Source organism: Cuculus canorus, chromosome 3 (genome assembly GCF_017976375.1).
Source record: "Cuculus canorus isolate bCucCan1 chromosome 3, bCucCan1.pri, whole genome shotgun sequence".
NCBI lineage: Eukaryota > Metazoa > Chordata > Aves > Cuculiformes > Cuculidae > Cuculus > Cuculus canorus.
Window position 1 is genome coordinate 108,515,177 of NC_071403.1, and position 23,840 is coordinate 108,539,016.

At 36.7% G+C, this 23,840-nt stretch overlaps 1 protein-coding gene across 2 annotated transcripts in view; it reads left to right on the plus strand.

Moving 5' to 3' along the window:
• TTC27 (tetratricopeptide repeat domain 27) overlaps window positions 1-23,840 on the plus strand; it is a 121,390-nt gene that overhangs the window by 27,271 nt on the left and 70,279 nt on the right. For both annotated transcript variants that reach the window (XM_054062733.1, XM_054062734.1), the window contains exons 8-9: window positions 1,119-1,231; window positions 12,421-12,487. In XM_054062733.1, the coding sequence (XP_053918708.1) occupies window positions 1,119-1,231; window positions 12,421-12,487 (180 nt within the window). The remainder of the gene's footprint in view (window positions 1-1,118; window positions 1,232-12,420; window positions 12,488-23,840) is intronic.

Here is a 23,840-nt window from a genome sequence, read left to right on the forward strand (position 1 = left end):
ACCCTGCTGGTCTTAACGGTGTACTTCAATTACAAATTTCTCAACAACTGAATTGTTTTGGGATGGAGGTGTTCTGGACAGGATTTAGAGTTATTTGGACTAGCTGAAGACGACAGAGATAAATTGATGCGTTCCAATCCAAAATTTATTCTTCAGGTTGGAGAGCCTTAATAAGTAAAGGTTATGCCATGATAGACTTCCAGGTCAAGCAGGGATATTAAGCAAAATATCTTTTCTGTTTCTAAATTGAATGCACAAATATTTTAGGAAACTAACTATCCCAGCCTTTTTTGTGTCCATTAATATGTTCTTACTATTGTAGTAATTTTGATGTAGAGATTGACTCTATGCATATCACAATTTGTACTTACATTGAAACTATGTATAGCAACCCATTTAAGATAGTGAGGGCTGGGGGGAGGCCAGATGGCAAGTGTTAGACTTAGTTGTAGACTCCCAAGTCCAATTTACCTAGAACTAAATTATTCGATGCACTGTTCTCAGAGGGTCCCTAAATGTGATATTGTATGACTGCTCTAGTTATTCACAGCTTTTTGAATAATTTGCTTTTGCAGTCTATGCTCAATAAGAACTTCAGTTTGGAATAAAATGAGATCATTTCAGTAAAAATGATAACACTGTTTTAGGTTGTAGGTGTAACCTGACATGAAAGATATTGATTGCTGGTAGAATACTTTATTCATAGGTTCTTTTAGTGAACAGGTCCAAAGCTGCTGAAGTAAGCTTAGCAGATAGTTTGAGAAAGAAAATTGGGATATTTAGAAACTTTAAAAATTAGTCATGCTTTTGTTATCCCCACTTTCCTACTTATTATTTTCTTAGAAATAGTGCTATAGAAAGTAAGCATATCTACTCTTTCTGAGAAGAAAAAAATGTGATGCTATGATGGACTTGAGAGGTTTTGGCTACAGGGGAGTTGAGTTTTGTGCCAATCTGAGTAACTGTGTTGTTTAATTCTGTCATAAGTTACTTGGGATGCATGTTAAGGGAAGTCAGGCTTTCTGTTCTTCCAGTCTACTTCTGAGGGAAAAAAAAATTAGAATCAGTTTCTCTGTAACTACACGTATTTATTTTAAAATATATTTCTCCTCCAACAGAATTATGATTTAAATGATGATACACTGCTTAATGAGATAAAACTAGCAGATGCTGATCAGTACAAGGTACCTGATTTGTGTGCAGAAGAGCTTGCTGTAATCCTTGGAATATGGTAAGTTAGTTCAGTTACTTCAGAAAAAAAAAACAACTGCATCAATCATTGTGATAATGAAATAATGAAGTGGTGAGTTGATGGGATTTATTTTTTCCTTCCTTATCGTATAGTGTAGCTAAAATGCTATAAGATTCACATTGTATGTGGACAGCATTTTCAGTTACCTCAGAGTGAATGGTAGTGTCCAGTTCAGAATTTCAGCAGTGTTTCGTTAATTGCTATATCGTTCTCTTATCCTGGAAAAACTTCTTTTTCTTTGTGCCTTGGTTTAATCATGCATTGAGTGTCAGAGTGGCATTAGCTACTATATGGTGATGGCACATTTTGAAAACGCATTTCAGAGTCTGCAGTGGTCAGCTTCCTGTGAAGATCAACCATGTCTTTCAAGCGAAATGCTGCCTTGATATTCAGTGCAATGGTAATATTTGTATAAATTCAGAGCGTCTATTGCTAGTTACAAGCTACGGTACAAAATCCCCATGGTTTTGCACCTACGTTTTTTCTTTTCCTGGCTTTCAGAATTTATGTGCTACATGGGTTTTAGAAACGGCACTGAAGAGCAAAAAACATCTTGAGATTTGAGGGCAGTAAGCTAGCTGCTAATACTTATCCTCATTTTCTAGTAGAGAAATACTTTTTCTACGACATTGTGGTCATTTATCTGGTGGCAGTTATTACACACTTTTCTGTGTGTGATTTGTTTCAGAAGTATTAGTGTGTCAAAGTAAAAATTGTGACCTTGATATAGTATTCATCATTCATATGTGTCAAAACACTTCCCTGATCTCGAGGTTGCAAAATGATGGAACCCGCAGTAGTGCTAAAATATATCTTGCTGAAGCCAGAAGAAGGCCAGGAGCCAAAGAGTAGGTGAATGCTAGCTCCCAAGTCTCAGACTGGTGTTCTGTCTGTGGGGGCACATGGATGTTTTAAGACCTGCCTTTGTGATAGGGTGACAGCAATAACAGGCCAGTGAAAGGCTAGTGAGACAGTTCAATATGCTAACAACATCCCAGCATTTGTCAGTTTGTTTGTGATGTCAGGCTTCTTGCTTGTTTTGTAGCACACATGATATTTCTCTCCCTCTCTCTCCACTCCCCCAAATTTTCAGTTGTTTTTCCCATTCTTGTCCTGTAAAAGGCAGGGGAAATCATTAGCAGAGAGAAGACAGTTTCCTTTGATATGCCTTTTTCTCAGACTGCAGCTTTTTGAAGGGCCAGATGCTTTTCTGGTTATAGAGTTGAATTCAAATGTGAAGTTGCATGTCTGTAATTTCAGCTACACCCTTTAACGATTCAGCCCATCCACTGTAATCAGGAATTTATGAATGGAATATGTAGTGTGGCTTTGTATTTTCATTATTCCCCAAGGCGTAACGTGTTTTCTTTTCAAGTCCACATCTAGATCCAGTGTGAGGACAAAGGAATGGAGTGGACAGTGGGTAGACATATGTCTTTCACACTGACTCAAGTGAAGGCAAAGCCTTCCCCATCTTGAGGAGCATTTTCACATGCACTGCATTTTTTAACATAATATTGTCCTATATTCAGATATTATCCCCCCTGCCTCCACTTCTCTGAAGGAAATTTTAATCTGCCTATTAGTCTTTCTCTATTGTTCTCTCTCTATTTTTTTAAATTTTTATGAAAGAGTAGAATTTGAGCGTGGCATTGGCTGGCTACACAGTAGGTTTCTTGAACAGAGTATGTCACTTTGAAACCACCCCTGTCGTGGTCCTGAATAGTGTCTAGAAACCATCTTGACTGCAAGCTGTGCGTGAATATTATAATCCAAGTGATGTGTGAGTTCAGCAGGACTCAAGACAGGAAGCTCATTTAAGAAACTAAAATCAACCAACAAACCAAAAATTTAGTGTTGATTCCCTGGAGGAATGATAAATGCCTTTCAGCTGGTGGGATAATATTAGGCAACTCAAACTATTTCAGTCGTAGATGGAAATGAGATTTTCTGTCCAGGGATGTTGCACAGATGTTAGTTGAATGCTAGAATGCCAGCTTTGATAACTGTTCTTCTGAGGGGATTTAATCTGTGTGACTGAGTGGAGTTTAGGCTTGGATTCCTGGCTGTACCCCTGGTGTCTGTGCCAGCTGTTTGCATATCAATTTGCAAGGAAGCATATACATATTTAAAGTATATAGCATTGGTTTTTAAGCAAAACATACTTCTCAAACCTTAGCTATAGCTAATTCCTTGCTTTTCTTTCATGCTTGAGAACTTCCTCATTTCATAATTAATAAGTTGGCTTTACAATTCCTTTAAGTTTCCAAAGCCGTTCTACCTAGGCTTTGGTTTAGGTCTAGCACCACCTTCATGGTATGTGTTGTTGACTGCCATTGTCTGCAGCAGATGATTTTTCCAATGCAGATATAATTTTAGAGACCGTCCTGTTTTTTTGAAGAAAGGCATCCTGCAGGTAAAGAAAAAGGTTAAATGTGATGATTTTTTTTCCTATACATTTCACTGTGCATGCTAGTATTTGCTTTACAGTGAATGTCACAGAAATGCCCTAATTCAGCTGGTATTTTTGTAGCTAAATAATGTTAACTCAAAATCAGCAGCATGCAGGAATGTTTGTGTATAGCAGAGCAAACTGAATATTGTTATGACTTCCAGAAAACACTTAATTACAATTATATTGGATACTATGGAATTATCTTAATACACATAATGTTTCCTGTTGTGAAGTAAGTTTCATCTCAAGTAGGTTACAGTGATCAAATGGCTAAACAAAGTACTATTGCAGTATTCGTGCAAACATTGTCATCTCCTCCTGAACATTTTGAGAGGATATAAAATATTTTTTGAAGTGTTGAAATATCTCATAATAACTGTCTTTACAAAAATCCATGCTACATCTCATACAATATGCTTAATCAGTTTTGTAGATAAATGCACGAGACTGAATCAATTGGATATTTTTTAAACCTCTCTCTGCTACACTGATGTAAGGAAAGAACAACTTATTTATCTGTAATCCACCTGTATAAAAAAGTAGCAGTGTAAACTATACCCAGCCAGCTGTCTGTGGGATCTGTAATTTGGGCTGGTTTCCTTTAAAGTGTTTGGTTAATCTGTTTCTTTTCTGCAGATTCATCCAAATAGTGAACAGTCTGCAGAACTAAATCTAAAAGAAAAAAAATTGCCTCTTATGATAATGAAAGTGTAGCTAAAACAAATTATAGAGTAGACCACCCCAGTCTGCCTCACATACAATGGACTAGGAAATCTTTGAGTATCTAGATTTTGTTGTATCTGTATAGGGAGAAAGTGTCTAGAGATGTCTTCAGTTCCTCTCACTGCAGGAGTAATGAAGCCAAAACGAAATACTGAAAAAAATCCTAGGAGTGCAGAAGCATGAAAATACATGAAAATAATCAGTCGTGATGGGTATAAAATTTGTTTTATAGTCAAACCTTAAGACAATGGCCAAAACTTTGTATAGAGCCTTGAACCAAACTTTCAGAAGGTGATGAAAAAGTTATTGAAGTTCCAATGTATTAAAATAAAATATTAAAAAACTCCAAGAATATGCCAATGTATGTTTTAAATAATGTGTTCACAGAATCATAGAATGTTTATGGTTGAAAGGGACCTTAAAGATCATCAGTTTCCAACCCTACTGCCATGGGCAGGGAGACCTTCAACTAAAGCAGGTTCCTCATAGCCTTACCCAACCTGGTCTTGAACACTTCATATGCTGAGAAACTGAGAGGGGATTATGTTTCCCTTGTCACTTAGAAATAGCCTGAATTAGATCACTCTTAGAATAGACAACAGCAGCTGTGTGTCAGCAGCTTAGGAAGAAAATACCTTCTCACCATTTGATTCACCATTTTTTAACAAGGGAAGGCTTTTAGAGATTAGATACTGCTGCAGAAGATTCTGAGGAAGCAAATGACAGGTTATTTCGCAACCTTTTGCTGTCTCTCAAGGATCGGATCAGGTCACAATAGTTATACTGGAGGTGCCTCAGCTCAGCCAAAGACTATGCACCAGTCTTCAACTGCTGAGGAAAGCATGAGGGAGCTGAAATTTTAGTGATAGAATGGATAATAATACATTATACGGCTTATGCAGTGATTTGTAGAAGAGGACTTGGAACAGCTGCGTAATCACTGAATAGCATTACACTAAAGGATTTTTAACAGAATTGCCAAATATGAGCTTTTGAATCAGTCGAGCAATTAGAAAAAAAAAATCCCAATATATGTTTCAGTAAGGGAAACATCGTGGGAAACTTGGGTTGGTGAAACAGGAAAACATTCAGCTACTTGAAATTTGAGAGTCTAATCTTATCTGTCTGTATGTTCTCCAGTCAATGGAGCAATCAGCACCTGCAGAGTGTGATTCATTTTACTTCAGGCACTTATTTTACTATGGATTGAATCACTCTACATTTATCTGTATTTTTGCTTTGATTCTGAAGGAAGCAGAGACAATTAGCTAGATTAAAGGCCTAAATTTTATACAGTTAAAGTTAGGCAAGATGGATCATGTGTTTATAAATTACGTATGATTGCAGTTTTCTTTGTGCTTTGTAGCAAGGTCATGCTATATAGCTTGTATCAGAAGTGCGAGGCTCTTCTTCATTCACAAAATTAACACAGCTGATAAAACTGTGTAGAAATACAGCAAATACTTTGCACACGTGCATTTTTTACGAGTCTGACCTATTTTTTCTTCATCATCTATCTAATGCTAGTTCAGTGTAGTTTTAAGTAGTTACCTAAGGAACGTGAATTTGCATTGTCTGCACTTGCAGAGAGGTCATGTGCCAGGAAACATAAGCAAACAATAGCTCAGCATTTTTCTTCATCTATCTGAGTTTTTACTCTGTCTTCAAGAGTGGCTGTGAGAAGATACCTAAGGGCGAATAAGGGTGAAGGATATACCCAAGGTAGGGCAGGCATGTGTTGCTCTCTTCTCCATAATACTTTCCTAGCCTCAAACAGTGATTTCCTGAGCCTATTCTGGCTTGTTTGCATGGCAGCCCTCAATGGATCTCTCAATTATTTGTCATCTTCCACTGAGCCTATGTAAATTTCCTGCACTGGTAGCATCGTTTGACAAAGGTGTCTGTCTATATGTTTTGTGTCTGCTGCTCAAAAACCCTCTTTCAGGTAGTTTTGGTTGCCAGTACCTTCATTTAGTGACTCGACTCTCTTATTTCCTAACAATTTTGAAAACTTCTGCAATGTCCCTCTTTGGTTAGTCCTAGCCTAATCAGACATTCTTTTGTAGAAGTTGTTATATATTTATGAGGTATAAAACATCATTATTCATCATCATAAAGTTGTTCTAGCTCTCTGTTTCTGAAATTCTTCCAATACTGAATTACTGCTTTTGTAATGAAAGGTTCTGAACAGAACATTACTATTAATGAGTGGACAAATGAAGACTTTGTCATATTTTATATAGGCTTTACGTAGTATAACCTAGTATGTTATTCTCTTACTTTCCTGATTAATTACTTAATTAATTACATTTTTATTTGCCTTTTTAACAACTGTCTAGTACTGAGCTAATGTTTTCAAGCAGCTGCCGTACTGAAGGGCTGGTCCTGAACAGAAACGTTGGAGCAGAGCCTGCCACGTTTTTTATGGAAGTAGGACTGTGTTTCCTATTGTGCATTGCTTGGCATTTTTATTTTATTACCCTTTTGCACTATCCTGGAAGTCTTTCTGCAGTTCGTTATTGTCTATTCACAGTCTTACTTCAAAGAATGTTATATCATTTGCAGGTTTTCTTGCCTCACTATACATTCTCCTGTTCCAGTGTATTAATATTATAGCACATGGATCACAGCACAAAATCGACGCAGGATTACACTTGTGACCTTCTGATTACTTCTCTCATATAATTTCCTATCTTTTAATCAGTTACTGGCCTTTGCCAAGACATTCCCTCTTATGTCATGAATGCTCAGTTTCTTTGAAAGTCTTTCTTGATGAGAGACTTATCAAAAATATCTTGAGACCCAAGCTGATTTCATCAACCAGCTCATAGATATCCTCAAGTGGATCAAACCTTTCAAAAGCCCCCAGAAGTTTTGTGATGCAGGAATTATTTTCTATTTAATAGAAGCCTGATGGACTCTCCTCACACATATTGTGAAAGGCAGCACAGGCTGCCCAGGGAAGTGGTTGAGTCACCATCTCTGGAGGTCTTTAAAGGATGTGTAGATGCAGCACTTTGGGACATAGTTTAGTGGTGGACTTGATAGTATTAGGTTTACGGTTGGACTTGATGATCTCAAGGGTCTCTTCCAACCTAAATGATTCTGTGATTCTATGATTTATGTATTCTCTTCTCACTGCAACAGATTATATGCTTACAAGCTAGTAGTTACACTGATCCCCTGACACCAGTTTTAAAGTCTGGCATCATTTTTATTGCTCTCTTACCGTCAGGCACTGAGGTGTTTTTAAATAAGGACTTATACATTGCTTTTAATGTCTCAGCTATTTCATCCCAAAACCCACTTTAAACTTTTTTTTCTCAGTACTGTTTGGTCCTGCATCCAGCCTCTTAGTAGGTAACCTCCTTTGCAGCTTTTTAACTTCAGAAAGATTATTTTCTCCTACAATTCTCTCCCTTACCCAAAAAGGCTCTCTGGTGGGAATTTTAACTATGTTTTTCTATAGTAAATGCTAGTACAATTAATTCATACAGCTTCTGTGCAAGTGCTTTTATACCAGGGCTATCATATGGTCCTTTGAACTCTCAAAAGTTTTTGTTCCTGCAGTATTAGAAGAATGATTTAGCACCAAATTTTACTCTTTGGTTAATTACTCCTTAAACACTTTTAAAATTCCTTGATTATTGTTTGAGATATTTCATTATTATTATTTACAATTCCAAAGGTTTTGATTGTTTCTATATTCTGCATTTTAATACAACTTCAGCTATTTGAAGAACGCTTTTATTTTTAATGGCTTTTAACAATGTCTTTTAACACTTGTCATCTTTCTAAATCAATTCTTAAAACAGAATATTTAGTCGTAATCCAGAAAAGAGATAGTTTGGAATTGTTACTTTAAAGTCCACTGTTAGAAAATTATAGCTAAGTAACCCCAAAATTATACAACTAGTTAGTTAAACTGCATACCTTATCCATTTGGCTGCCAATATAAATCTCATTAATCAAATTAAAGAATAACTTGTAGTTTATAAGCTATTGGCAGCTAGCTGTTATTGATTTACTAGAATATACTTATTTCTGCTGCAGAGTAGATCTTACTCTAAGGTTCTGTTTTAACTGTCTAAACAAAGTCTATTCATCTTTGGTTTTGTTCACTCTTCCATTTCATTCAGCTTCCTAAGAGAGGATTCAAGAATGGACAGAAAATACCTTGCAAAGCTGATGGTGAAAAGATGCCTTGAATCAATATATCTTTAGGCTGATGAAAAATAAGTTCCAATTTTGTCATAATTTAACTGTCTATGGTTCACCTACGCTTTTCAAAAACTTTCATCATGTCATTGAACATTCTGGTTGCCTAGCTGCTGTGAAGTTCTTGTTATAATATTTGAAGTTTTCTTGCTGCCTTTCTTACTTTTTTTTGGGATTTTTGCCCTCATGGACAGAGAAATTTGTTATTTTTCACCTGAAGTCAAATTTGTGTTAGTGTTAGTGTCTACCTCAAGCTTAATATAAATATTTCTGCCAGCAGCTGGTACTGAATAAGGAAAGCAGAGAAATTTTTTGTTACTTTCCAGTTCCCATGAAAATATTCTTAAGGAATTAAAAAAAGCCAGTGATATGTCTGACAGAATTGTCTCCTAGCAGCATTGTCTAAAACTTTCGAAAAATCCCACCAATAACATAGTTTCTTTTCTGTGGGAAGATGTGTGAAAATGCATTACTGTACTAGTTAATAAACAGGAGGAAGGAGTAATAGCTTTTCTTATTGACAGAGTCCATCTTTACTGAACACAACAAGAATAAAAGGTGATGTCAAGGTCTTCACTTGCTTTTCGTAATCCTTTCTCATCAGTACTCAAACAGAAGCATAGTTGATACTTCCTTTTGGCCAGGTTTATACAGCTTGCTCAAACTGATGGTATTATGAAACATCAGCATCAATGTTGTGAAGCACGTGTGGAACCTGTATCGCGGGAGGTCCTTAGGAATAGACAGGATAAACATTTGCCAGAGTTTAGAATTTTGTAGAGAAAGAAGAGTTGGAAGATTTCTCAAGCTTTCTTCCGTTGTAGAAATTGTTGTCCGTCAGCTACTCCGTTTATATTCTTCCCTACAATCATGTGCAAATATTTTTTTTTTTGAAGAAATTCTAATCAGTAATACCCTTCCTCTCTCACCCACCCGCAGACTCAATTTACTTTATTAGGTTCCTGGGTTGTTACAGGAGAAGACTAGGTTGTTGATTAACCAGAGAAAAAAACTTTTTTCATGCAACCTTGAACTGTAGAGAACCGCAATTAAAAAATTTCAGTTCCAGTTCGAGCAATCTACTTACGTTTATGTCAGTTCACACAGATGTTTACACTTGCATATAAATCTCTCAGTAGTTTTGTACATGATATTTTGGCCTACATTGCTGTGAATAATCATCCACTCTAAATCTGGTATGTTTTTAGAATCTTTATTACATAACTTATACGACAGTTTTAGATATTACAATTTCAGTAACTTGAGACAGCAGCTCCCATGTGCCACTTAGTTTCTGTGACAGCTCCCCCCCAAAAAAAAATTTTGCAGAAAATTTGATAAGAAAGTGCTATTAAGAGCACTATTAAAGAGTACATCTCCGAAGTTCCAGAAGAGGCGAAAAGGGATCTTATCTCAAAATAGAGGAAATTGAATCTTAGAAGTGGGTGTAATTATGCTTTTGCTGTCTCTCTCAACCCACCTGGATTTGGCTGCAGTCCTTTAAACAAATGCCATTTGCATAGTAGAATTTTTTTCAAACTCATCCCTTAAGTTTCCTAAATGTTTCATCTATATTCCTTCTTGGTCTGCTCTAGTTTGATGAATATTGGTGATTCCTAAAGAATGGCTGTTTCAGAAATGCTGAAGCAGTGCTCTCCAGAGAGAATTTTCCCTTTCTGTGGTTCTTTGGGTATTTGTTTTGTTCCCCGCCCCCTTCCTCTCCCATTCCTCTATATTATGGAGGTGGAATGTGGAAGAGACACACGCCATCGGGAGGAAGGCTGGGCACTCTACTACACAGAATTCTGTTTCTTTTTGTGGTCATGCAGATAGAGATAATAGTGCTTGAATTTATTTATTTTTTTTTGGTGAAGCCATCCTGGCTGTCTTAAATCACTTTCCTATATTCCATGTGTCTTCGCATAGCTTCTAGGAGGATCTGTTCCAGGATTTTCCCAGGTATGGAGATGAGGCTGACAGGTCAGTAGTTCCCACAGTCCTCCTTTCTACCCTTTTTAGAAACGGATGCGATGTTTCCCTTTTTCCAGTCATCAGGGACTTCGCCTGACTTGCCACAGCTTTTGAAATATTGTGCAGAGTGGATTGGCAGCTCAGGACTCTGGGACGCATCTCATCAGGTTTCACAGACTTGCATGTATTCAGGTTTCTCTGGTGGTCATGAACCTGATCTTCTCTTACAGTGGGAGGGACTTTGCTCCCCCAGTCCCATCTTGAGGTCCATCCTCTCAAGGGGTGTGGGAAGAGACGTTGCCAGTGAAGACCGAGACAGAATTTGTTTGGTACCTCAGCCTTCTCCTTGTCCATTTTTACCATGAGAGACACTCACGATTCAAATAGGTAAACTGAGGCACGCATCTTGTGAAGCAGCTTTATTTATGTTTGTCCGTGATTTTAATTGCGGGAGCGCCCCCTTCTGGCAAGAAGGAAAGTGCTCAGCCTTTGTTCGAAACCACACAGCTTTTATAGCATTGCTTTCAAGGCAAGACCACCCTCTCCCAATTTTACATGCTATCCCAAAGCTATTCTAATGCTGTAACCAGATTAATTTTTACATATTAGGTTTCTTGCCCAAGCTGTTGTTTATCAGCACTTACATTCCTGAGCATATCTTGTACTGTACCAGAGGGGTACCAGAAAGTAAGATTTTTCTTATGTTGTCTTATCAATTTTGTTCTCCAAACTATCTGTTTAGTAATTTCCTAGTGAAAACCAGCCTATGAAATCCTATTTGGCAAGAGGGTTACAAGTTCAGTTCAGCAAAGCCCTCCATGTTAATGCCAAAACCTCCGTTTTGTAAAAACACAGGTAGCCTACCTCACACGTTACCAGTTTGCCAGTCAGGTTAACTGCAGGGGCGTTTGGTGTATACACTTTCTTTGACCTTCCTTTTCTGGCTGAGACAGCTGTAGAAGCCTTTCTTAGTATTCTTTGCATTCCTTGCCAAGGTCAGATCCAGCTGCACCTTGGCATTCCTGACCTCATCCCTTCACAACCAGGCGGAATCCTTATACGCTTTCTAAGCTACCTGTTCCTGCTTCCACTGCCTGTGCATTTCCTTCTTGCGCTTCAGTTTCACCAGCCAGTCTCAACTCATCCGTGCCAGTCTTTTGCCTTTCTTTACTGATTTCTTACCCGTAGGAATCAAGAGCTCTTGCACTCTATAGAAACTCATATAAATATATGCCAGCTCTATTCTGCTCCCTTCTCCAGCTGTGAATAAAAATTTTAATTCTCATCTCTGTGTATTCTTCTTGTTTTACCCCTTTGGGTGCGACAAGCAAGTGGTAATGCTGGTTAGAGAGAGAGGGACCGATTTCGTCATGTTCCTGGAGTGACTACAAAAAGTGTTTGAGATTGCCCTGCAACACTTTTAAGGGGTTAGCATTCTTTTGCTTTGCAGAACCTGTAATCAATTAGTCATAGAATTTTAACTGAAAACAGACCTCTTAAAACAAGGATGGATTTTAAACTGTTCAGGATTTGTAGAATTGTTATTCCCATAAGCTTAAACTGAGCAAGACATTTCAATTTAGAATGGACTTGGAAAAACACTGCTAAAATATCTTGGTCCTCTAAATGGTTCTTTTTTTCTGTGACTGCTCCTAGGTCCAGGCCTTCTTTTGTGTATGCCAAACTCCCGTTTGTTCTAAGAGGTTTCCAGGATTTCTGCAAGTTTGAAAAATGTGTTCTGCATGATGTTATTCTAAAGATTGAATCAGCATTGTTTTATTCTAATTTGTTTCCTTCACAGCATAGACTTCCAAAAGAACAATCCCATACACAAATTAACTGAAGAGGAACTTCTGGCTTTTACTTCAGTAAGTAATTTATCCGGACTTTTTAGTCTTCACTTAGTTTTCCCTTAATACTTAAGTTAAGTACTAAGGAGTAAGCTGTCAATCACATTAATCATTAAACTGTTTGTAAACAGTATTTGTTTTAGTACTCAGTCATTTCATTAACTTTTTCTTATTTCAAGAAATTAAAGTTCAACCCAGTTTTGAGCCATTATCATGCAGGATAAGCTTGACATCTGAAAATCCACCTGAAAATACACACAAAACTTTTTTTTTCAACATATGTGCTTTAGTTTTTATTAACTATATGAATTATAATATAAACTAAACCATACTTTTTGCAGCAAATTCTTCTAATGGCACTCATGTTGAAAGTGCTTTTTGGGATAGTATTTAAGTACAGTTCAAAGGGAATTTTAGCTTTATTCTGTCAGATTTATTCAGCCTGTATCAGATGTTCTCCGTATTTTTTCAATGTATTTTATTTATTTATTTACTCAAGACAAAACACAATTTGCTTTCTTCCTGAACTTTTTCTGCTTTTGTGTGGTTTTTAATAATAGCTTATGGGGAGGACAGAATGTGGGGTGGGAGGAAGGGAGGCCAGTGGTTATATTGCTGTTTTTGCTTGCTTTCCAGAATATTAGACTTAAGCTTTGTTGCTGTGAAAAGGGCTTGCCCTCCTACCCAGGTGTTGTAGTCTGAAACCCTTTTGCTATAGTAGTGCCACCTGAAAAAGTAGATTGTTCTTGAAAGTTTACAGGTATGATCTCAGTAAAAATCCCTTTGATTTCAATTGAGATAGAATTTTATCACTGATGCTTGTAATTGAAAGGACTATATACAGTTATCTAAGGTCAACTATGGTAATGCTTTGGGTTTGGTTTTTTTTTTTGCGTTAAAAGGAAGTTCAATCTGTAAAAAAGATATTCTATTCTTTTTATTAGATAAACATAAAATAGGTTAGTTTAAAATTAATGTTTGTTTAGGTCACTGTGCTAATACAATACCTGCAAGATGTGCATGAGAGAGCTAAGTGAATCACTGTAAAACAGTTTGGTTTATGTAGGTTTTCTGTTTGTTGCTACAATGATCACAGTGCTTTCTCATGATATAGTTTCTGAAGTATTTTCTTTTGAACTACAGTTTTGATTGTTTTGTTAAAAAGGTGTGAATAGAGAGCAGAAAACTGAAATGCAGAAAAGTGAGACTGTCCATTCTCTCTTCATATTGTAGTAATTGAAGTACCATTCAGTAATGATGACCATTAAAGGACAGGAAAAAACTTACAGAAAGAATAAATATGTACAAAGTAAGGAAATTCACATATAGAACAGGCTGTAGGCATGAAAAAGTTGGTGAACTGAGTACTGCAAACTTCTTAAAGAATGGTGGAACTATTGCGTTATAATTATTTTTGCAAAAATGCAATTTCAAGATGTGCATATAATTTTGTTAAAACAAACCCTGCCACATTTGTTAAAATAATACATTTTAAATTCTTAAAAAGAAGAATTTTGCTTCTCATATTTTATATTTCCTGTCCCTGGACTTTCTTTGTACAACCCCTGCTTCAGTCTTCCCAGTACCCACTATTGTTTGCGTAATCCTTTGGGTGGAATTGCAGCCATTATATACTTGAATCTTGAAATAACTTCTCCATATATTCTCTCCTTTCAATATTAAATGGAGTGATAGTGTGATAACAACATCTTTAACAAGGTTGGCCCTACTCCTGTAGTGGAGTACTTTCTAGAATAATGAAACCAAGAGTACAGATTAATTTCTTTAACAATTGAGTTTTCAAGTATTTAAAACACTTCTCAGGTTTTACTGCAGATGAGAAGTCAAGGTAGCACGTATACCAGGCAAGAAAGATAATCAGTGTTACAGTTACCTTTTATGGCTTGACAGATGGTATTACCTATTATCTAAGATGAAAGAGATGTGTTGGGTGAATTCGTCTTAATTATGATAAAATTTAAACTGCATTTTTCTGCCATCTAGTGGCTGATTCCTCACAGGAGAGCTGAGGAACATGCTCCTTAAATATTTATTGCGGTGACTGTGGGGAGCTTATGTTTTCACTAATTAATTTACTTTTTATAGAGCTTCAAAGTCAGCTACTGCTTGCTCTACTCTTGTAAGACCAGCAGCCACTGTCGGGATAGGTATCCAGAGAAACACAGCTGAAAGATACATGAAGGCTTTCCTAGAGCTTTGTGCTCTAGGGTTAGGGTTAGGTTAGAGCTTTGTGCTCTAGGTAGTGTTCTTTTGAACTTTTACTTAATTTTTCCAGGTTAACTGCATGTAGGGACACAATTTGATCTTAACGTTATTTTGATCTTGGGAGCTGTGCTTCCAAGCCACAAACAAGAACAAGTTTGATATATAACATCACCTTCCCAAATCTTTTCTGGAAACTGAAAACAAGAATCAGATATTGGCTTCTTTATGTCTTTTTCAATAAAGGCATCTTTTCTGGAGTTTTTTTCCACTTAAGCCTGAAATTGTGGATAGTCACTGGAGAATTTCATGGTGAAATCTCTGAGCTTTTCCGCGTCTCGGCTCTTAGTCACTGAGGCAAACAAATCCATCACTGTGTTCCCTGGCAGTAGGGGATGTTCTGTGTGAGAGTTAACGCAGCCTTGCCTCTAACACTGTCTGCTGGCTGAGTAAATGAGTGGCACCACAAATGTTATCGCTTGTATTTAAGCTATTTACCAAGCTTTGGTACTACCTAGTGAAGCAGACAGATGAGCACTATATTAATGCTGCTCTACTAATTTCTTAAGCGTCATTTAAACTGCTCTGTGTGTGTGTGTGTGTGAGCAGGCATCTTCTCAGCCTACACGTGGATTCCTAAATCTGCAGGCTGGTTAGATGGTTGTCATGCATTCATCTGATATCTGCTGAAATTTATGTTTCCTGAAGAAAGGAGGGCATTTCAAGATATCTTAGGAAGCTTGAGAAGTTGTAAGCTATTTTCAATAGATCAGTTAATTGTCAAGAGGCTCCTCTTGTTTTGGACATTGTGAAACAAATGCATCTGGCCTGCAGCCTCTCCAGCAGGGAGAATTAAGGTCCAGATGGTGGGATAGGGAAAGGTTTTTTTTTGTGGTGTTAAAAGGAAGTTCAGGTGTAGTTTGGCAAACAGGCATTCTAAACCTCCTTTTATATCTGTAAAAGTTGAAAATTGCTATATCTGTAAGATAGATAGATAGGTTAATTACACAACATAGCTTACAATCCTAAAAATAACACTATTAAGTCACTAATAGTCACTGCTTGGTGACTGCAGTCAAATACAAAAGGCTTGCTGCTTTTCATTTACTGAAGTTGCTTGTGAATACTCATTTTCCTAAAGGTACTAGCTTTTGGAACTCTGAATTACTATTATTATTGCTAATTTTTGAAGCAAGGTGTGTGAGTGTATCGTATCCTGTATACTTGCACGTGCAGTTTCATTGGCTGGGATTGCTCCTCTTGGTACAATAATTTGGACTTCAGTGTTTGAGATGTTCTAGTCAAATCTGTTCAGCTATCATCAGCATAATAGTTCAACTTTTAAGCTGTTAATCTATAGCTGAAATTAGATAAATTTCATTTACTTTTGTTTTCTCTGCTTGCATTTAAATTGTTCTTTCGGTGTCTTTACATCAGAACTAATGCAGCCCACATGCACTTAAGAATAAATAGAAAATTAAGCACTTGATTTTAGGGGGGATTAAATATTCATTTTCTCACACGCAACAGCTTATATACAGGGAAACAGTTATAATGCTGTTAATTAATTGTTATGCAGCACCTAGACTCTTAAGAAAACTAAGATCTTATTTAGAAATCAAATGTCCCACAAGCTACTTCAGAGACAGTTATGCATATCATGTTTGCCAAACTTTCTGATTTAGCTAACCGAATACTGGATTTAAAACCCATTTTTAAGAGTGGGACAGTAAGACTAGAGAAACCCAGTGCTTCTCTGTTAGAATTACTGGTTTCTTCCCTATAATAAGCTTTTTTCCCCAGGGCTTTCTGTATAGGAAGTAGGAAGTATACGATGCAAGAAACCAAAGAACTAACTCAGTACTGCTTTCACATTGAGGTTTTGTAGTTTAGTTTACTCCCAGCTCTCCAGTAAATTTTTATAGTGCCTAAATATGCTTCCTTGTCCCATTTTTAATTTCAATGCATTCTTTTTAATGTAAAAATAGAAATGTGATGTCTGCTGTTTTTTATATTGGGCAGCATTTTTTCCCTAGAAGTTCACAGGTGCATCACTGATCTCTGTATACTGGTGCCTCAGATACTTCTTTAGAAAAAGAAGTTATCTTTGTAAATGAGTGAAAGTAAGATCTCAAAATCACTTTATTAAATATTTGCTGTTTGTGTTAAGCCAATACACCAAACGGGAGATTAAAATAACAACACCGTTACATAAATACACATGCGTACATTTCTGTGTATTTTTTAAATACACATGCGTACGTTTCTGTGTATTTTTTAGAAGATTTATATTCTGAAATGTAACAGTTACAGGAATATATGAAAGCTTTAGTTAAGAACTAGTAAATCTGCCTTTTTGTATTAATTTTAAGATTATGCAGTTCTTAAAGAGAAATTGGAGAAGGATCAATAATAGTGTTGGTTTTTTCTTGAGAAAAATATTTTTATTTTAAAAAGTTAATAAGATTAGGGAATACAATGCAAGTTCTTACAGCTTAATAGAAAGCATAGCTTATAGTTTACAAACTGGGGAGGCAATTTACTGTTTCATAGTCTGATATGACACTCCAGCAGAATATCTAAGATTAAAGAGCTGCAGCTGGCCCTCAACTTTACCACTTCCGTCTGTCCTAGCCCTCACTTTGTACAGGAGAATGGGCTTTGTGGTAAGTGCCCACTTAAGCCCAATGTGGGAGAATATGTCTTTTTTCCCTTATTAGCATGTTATGATAAAGGATTTTGAGTGGTCACAACAGTATTAGCCTATAGGAGACTAAGGAGAAAAAGCGATCAGAAAATGTGGAAGAGAATCCTCTTGCTTTGTGCTTTCCACATCTCATCCCTATATTGTATACTTTGGAATCCATTCAAGATGAGAAAGGAATGAAAAGGTACCATGAAAAGTTGCATTTGGTTTGTTGTACTCCTGAGACTCATTTGTGGAGAGTAGAGCAGTTGGTTCCTTTATTAAGTGGTGAAAAATGGGAAAGGGTGCTCCGGCAGCTCTGCTGTCCATCGACACTTTGAATAGGTGAGGATACCTTTCTTACAAAGGGGGAAAAAAGGTGTAATAGCTTTTATATTGCTTAAAGTATAAAACTTGACAATTTTTCATCATCTTCTAACACAATGCCTAATCGTTCTGAAGTTGTTCTGATAATGCCTTGAAGAAATCAGAAATCAAGGTCTAATCAAGGACTTGAAGAATGAGAAGGGTATCTGTCAAAATCCAAGAAATACTGTGTATTCCAAAGATGGAACAAACGGGGAATACTTCCTGGCTTATGTTTTTTCACTGTGTTGAGCTACTGACTCCATAAAACAGTGGTTTTACTAAGGAATTCGAGGGTGATTGGACAGGTTTTTTGGTTTTTTTTCAGAGACGGGCTTTTATTGGGTGTAATACAAACTGATGTTGTTTGGTACCTTTGAAAATCACAGCAAATACTTACAGTGCACATTTTGAGAGAGAGTGTGTGTGTGTGTGTGTGTGTGTGTGTGTGTATGCATATATGAATACTTTTTCTGCTTTTCAGTGTAGTGAGGGGGCTTTGGGAGGAGGGATTGGAGGGTAGAAATGGGAATGCTTTGTTTTTATCATCTTTTGTATGCCATTTATGATATTAATGTGGAGCTAGGGAGCAATCAAATCACAGCATATGATATTTTTAATGTTAAGCCTTCCTATCAAGGTCTCTGTAAAACTAACATGCCAATTGGGTTTCTAAAGAGAAGTTGTTTATATAGCTCAAATAAAAGCAGTGCATTTTTCTCTGCTGAGAAAATGGCTGCAGTTTTCTCTATGTTTTATAACCAGCAAGAGCATTGAAAAGCTCGTTAAGAGTGCCGTGTGTCTCAACTGCTGTAACTTTCATGGCTTTTTATAAAAAGTCTCTTTCACTCCTTTTCTAAGCAGTGTTGCCCATTTTGAATAGCCTCTGTTGGTTACAGGATTATAAGACTGCAAAGACTTACTCTCTGCAAAGCCCTGCTAATACTAGTAAGACTTTTTTTTTTAAATAAGTTAATTCAAAGCTATTCTATTCTTCTTTCTTTTTTTTTTTCTTCTAAGCACTTTTATTCAAAAGTCTGATTCAGGACTTTCTAGAAATGTCAGTGTCTAAACACTTGTTGCTAATTTAATGCATGTATGCTCTCTGGCCCATCACATGTTACTGGGAAATCGGATTGAGTATAGCAAAAGAGAAGCTGCCTCTTTCTGCTGGACTATCACGTGCAAAGACTCAGCTAGATATCTTGGAAGCTTATTCACAAAGTGGCTGGTACTTCTGTTTACAACGTACTATGGATAGGAAGTTAACCTGGTGTTGTCAGTTATTTTTGCTGCTGTTGTATTATGTGCATTTAAATGTTTCAGGGTAAAGTAACTGAGTGCTGTAGAACACGTGTTGTAGTGCAGAGGGGGAAGCTTGCATTCCATTCCAAAATGGGGATTAAGTAACAATCTGCTTGAAGTTATTTTATTTTACAAAATATCATGTTTCAAAATAATTGACACTTTTTATGCCTTTCAACTTTATTCTCCTCTGTGGTCTACATTCTTCCCTGAGTCCATGGGACCCATCGTATCTGACAGGAGATGATTCCTGATTTGTTTTGTGCCTTTCTGAGCAGGAAGAAATTTGGGATAGCTTTGCCTTTCTACAATAGTCTGCTTTTTCGTATAATCTGTATAGAATTACTCAAGCCGTAGATTTTAGTGGTCTCACTGAAACCGCAGTGGTAAGAGAATGTGAAAATCATGTTTAAATATTAATAGATTATTTACTTGTCTGAGGGTTTGGGAAGTTAAGCAGGCAAATTTGATGACAGTTGCTAACAGTTTTTCCCACAGCAGCCTCTCTTCTCCCCTTCCTCCTTCCTCTTTATCAATCAGCAGCTCACTTATTTTTTCTAGCAACCTCTCTGACAGCCAGTTGATGTGTCACAGGCTTCCCTTCCCCCTCTTGTCCTTCACCAATTATAACTATTGCAATTCAGTAAGAAATTTCCTTACAAGAAGAAGATGAAAATAACCCCCCTATTTGGCTAAATGCTGTCTGAGGTATCATCTGAAGGAAATAAGACATTCTCACTACTTTGTGTAGAGCTTAATATTCCCTGATAATCAGTACAATTTATGCTATCAGTACTAGCAGTCACTTTTTTTTTTGTGATTAATATTTTCCTGATCTGCCTGTTTGGCTGAGGAGGGAGCAGATGAACTAAACAAGGGGTAAATCCAAGTCATCTTCTTTTTACAAAGTAAACTTACATTTTTGTCCTTTCACAGTATGTGAGGAAGAATTATTCTTGAAGTTTATTTAGATGACCTAATGTATTGCCCTCATTTCCTCTGCCTAATTTTACCATTGTCCCTTAATCTGATATTTTTTTTAATCCAACATTTCAAATATTACTCCAGTATTGGTTGTTCCATAGCATCTGAAAAAATTAAGGTCGTTGAATTCTTGTGTGCTGGTCAACTTGCTACTGTTTCTAAGCAACTGGGTTTAATTTTCTTTGATCATCTCAGGTCTGTAGTTTGGACTGGAAGTAGAATATTTCTCATATCAGCACCGCAAACATTCTTTCTGGTCTATATCAAATATGAAATACTGAAAAAGTAACCTTTTTTTGTCTCACTACACAATTTAAGATAGGTTTGATTAGAATGCCATAGTCCTTGTAATAGCAGTCATGAAGTTTTTCTTCCCCCCACAAGGTGTCTTCTGAAGTGTGCAAATCTGATACTCTATGATTTATTTAACATTGCTGAGTTGTCAGTGTTTTGTTGTTTGTGGGGTTTTTTTTTTGTTTGTTTGGGGTTTTTTTGAAAGAAACAGGTGCAGTCAGTCTCAGCTGTTCTTCTGTCCCAGCTGCTTTGAAAAAAATATAAGATTAACTTGATAAGAAGTAAATCTCTTACTTCTGCAGCAATTACTTTTTCTATTCTCCCAAAACTAGGGATGAAGAAATGTCTCCCATGATTTTTTTTCCCTTCCCTTTCCACGCCTCCCCCTGCCCTTTGGTCTTTTTAATCCTGAAGGCCTAGGTAGCCAAATTACTAGAAGGGATTTCGAATTGGTATTTTCTCCTGGGCATTTATTGATGGTCAATTTAAGATTGACTTAAGATTAAGTTCTAAGTCTATAAACCATGGACTTTGATGTAAAGGGGAAAGATTTGGAGCTTTTTACCTATTTTTGAAAAAAATCCTGAACACTAATAGTTTAGATTCAGCAAAATATCCATTTCCATGCTTAGCTCTTCTCAATTAAGTAGACCCCATTCTATTAACCAGTGATCTTGAGTATCTTTTTGTACAGTGTGCTGCCCTTGTATTAGTTTGATTTAGTAGGTTATGGAAAAGTGTGGTGCCATCTATTTCATAGAAGGATGAAGGCTAAGCAGCTCTGATTCTGGTATTTCTATAGTATTTCTTTTCCTGTCTTTTATTAAAAACAACAAGTTTAAATAGTAAAATGTAACTTTGAAGTGCTCTTGATCAGAAATTAACATGTTACGATGAAATTAATTTGTGATACATTTAAAGGCATATGCATGGAGGTGGTTGTGCATTTTTTTTATTTGTATTTACAAAATGCTTGAGTTGTAGCACTGATGATGTACTAAGCGGCATATTATGACTAAAGCTGGGGAGGGGGAGAATTATGTATTCTTGCCAGCAAACCCCATCACTCAGCTTTTTTTCTTCCAAAAAAATACGTTTATACTGGGATAACATGCATAGGAAGAGTTCATATTCTGTTTATGAAGATTAGCTCATTCCATCAGGAGATAGAGACAATGCCAGCTCATTTAGTGGACTTTCCAGGCAATGAACATATCATAAATGAGTCTCATGATTACTGTGAGAAAATTCAAACTTTTTGCCGTGTACAATTTGTATGCTTAGCGTATATAATAATGCGGTATTATTACTTTTGGCATGTTTGGATAGGCTGCATTAATCATGGCAAGCAGAGCTCTTAGTTATGAAGACCGTTGAAATAAATGCCAATAAAATGTTTTAAAGCATCATATTTTATTTGTTTCAATTTGCAAAAATATTTTTAAAATATTTCAACTATTTAATTTTTTTTTTCTATCTGTTAAGCTGAGATTTGAGACCTTTTTTGAGCTGAAATAAAAATCATGACACTAGACATTAGTTCTAGTTTGATGTATTTAGGAAGACTTTACTGCCTTGTCTATATTATCCCTAAGCATGTCTTGCATAATTGCATTAGAGCCTCAGCCTTTTTTCTTGAAAGACTTCATATCTTCTGTCAGCTAGATCTTCCTTCAGTACATTTGTCAGGATAAGTTGGCCAGTGCATTCTACAATGCCTTCTATCTTGTCTAGACGAAAGAAGAGAGAGAAAATAGTTTTTACAGACTTCTATAAATAGGCTTAAAGATTTTTCTCTGATGTAAAATGAGGTGTTTGATTTTAAAATTACTACAGTTGGAGAAGAACAGTATATGCATTTGCATTCTCCCAAATTAGTATCATACCTGATTTGGTTTTTATCTTTGACTAGCACTGAGTATGTTTTCTTTGCTTTTTAGTTTATTATGTCAGTTGAAACCTTTCAGTTTTAGAATAAAGGAAAGAACCATGTTTAGGAAATGGTCTTTATTTTGTTTTGAGTATCTTGCGTCGTTTGAAGTGGTTTCGTAGCTTAGTAGTAAGACGCAGAAAGCAAGTAGGTCATTCAGTTGCTAGAATAAGGCCATGTTTCTCATCCTGTAGCTTATTGTGTAAGGACTGCAGTGTGTGTATTTATTTGTCTATGTATTCTGTACCTTTCACGTGCCTAACAGTAGGCAAATGTTTGTCAAATCTCAGACAGAGCTGGGAAAATGCAATGCTTAGGGGTGCATGACTGAAATGATTGCCTCTTTTGTCTAAGGAAATGTCTTGTAGGTTCTTCAGATTAGAGATAAGGAAGATTTTTATTTTTTTTTTGCTGAGAGTGGTGAAACACTGGAACAGGTTGCCCAGAGAGGTGGTTGGTGCCCCATCCCTGGATCCATCCAAGGTCAGGTTGGACAGGGCTGTGAGCAACGTGACCTAGTTGAAGATGTCCCTGCTCACTGCAGTGTGCAGCTGCACTAGATGACTTTTAAAGGTCCCTTCCAACCCAAACCATTCTATGACTCTCCATCCAGTTTTCACAGTTATTTTAGTAACTGCTGTTGTTTATGTGCATAATACAACTGGACAGGTACTGGACTGTTGCGTTTGAATCTTAATCCATTAGAGCTTGTACTTTTGACTTCTTTCAAGTCTGAGCACGTCCCAGACTTTGCCTTTAGTTTCTAATAAATTTATTCAGAGTACAACTTCTCTCTACACAACTTTGTCAGAGCTAGGAATGTTACTCACTTTTGACTACCAAAACAGAATTTTCTTTCATGATCCCCAGCAATCTCCCACTACATTTTTTTCAGTATTAATCACTTGTGCCTGTGTCAGCTTCCCTTCTTGTTTACTCTTCCGTGCCATATTCCTCTCAGACCTCTGCTTTGTCAGCTCTCGCCTCCTGTTTATCTGACTTTTACTCTTTTTCTCATCCTCCCTAATTCCTTTCTTCCTCACATATTTCTGACTCTAGTTTTACTCCTTTCCTTTCTCACTTTGGGTTGCTGCTTAAGAAGTTAGTCTTCTTTCAGGACCATGTGTCTTCAGTCTCTGAAAGGAAGGTGGCTGCAGCTTTGTTTTTCTCCTGGAAACTAAACTTTTGCACATAAAGTTTAAAGCTAGGCTGCTGGTGAACTCCAGCAGTTTGATACTATTGCATGTAATGAGAACAGAAACTCTTTAAAGAGACAGAATACTTTTACTGGTAAAATCAGTAACTGAAAGAAGTCAGAAATAAAATATTTCTTAATGGACATTAAATATGCTCTTTAATATGCTCCTTCCTGGGAAACTGCTGAGGCTGTCCTACAGTAATTACTGAAATTTTCATCTCCAGGCTTTGACTTTATCCATGTAGCTCACCAAACCGCAGTTGAGGCGTGCCTCTTGCACTCAACATTTACACTGATTTGTGAACACCAAATATTTCGATATGTAGACTGCTGAATAGTAGAGACTGTTGTAGGCAGAATTCCTGTGGTGGATGCTGGCACTCTA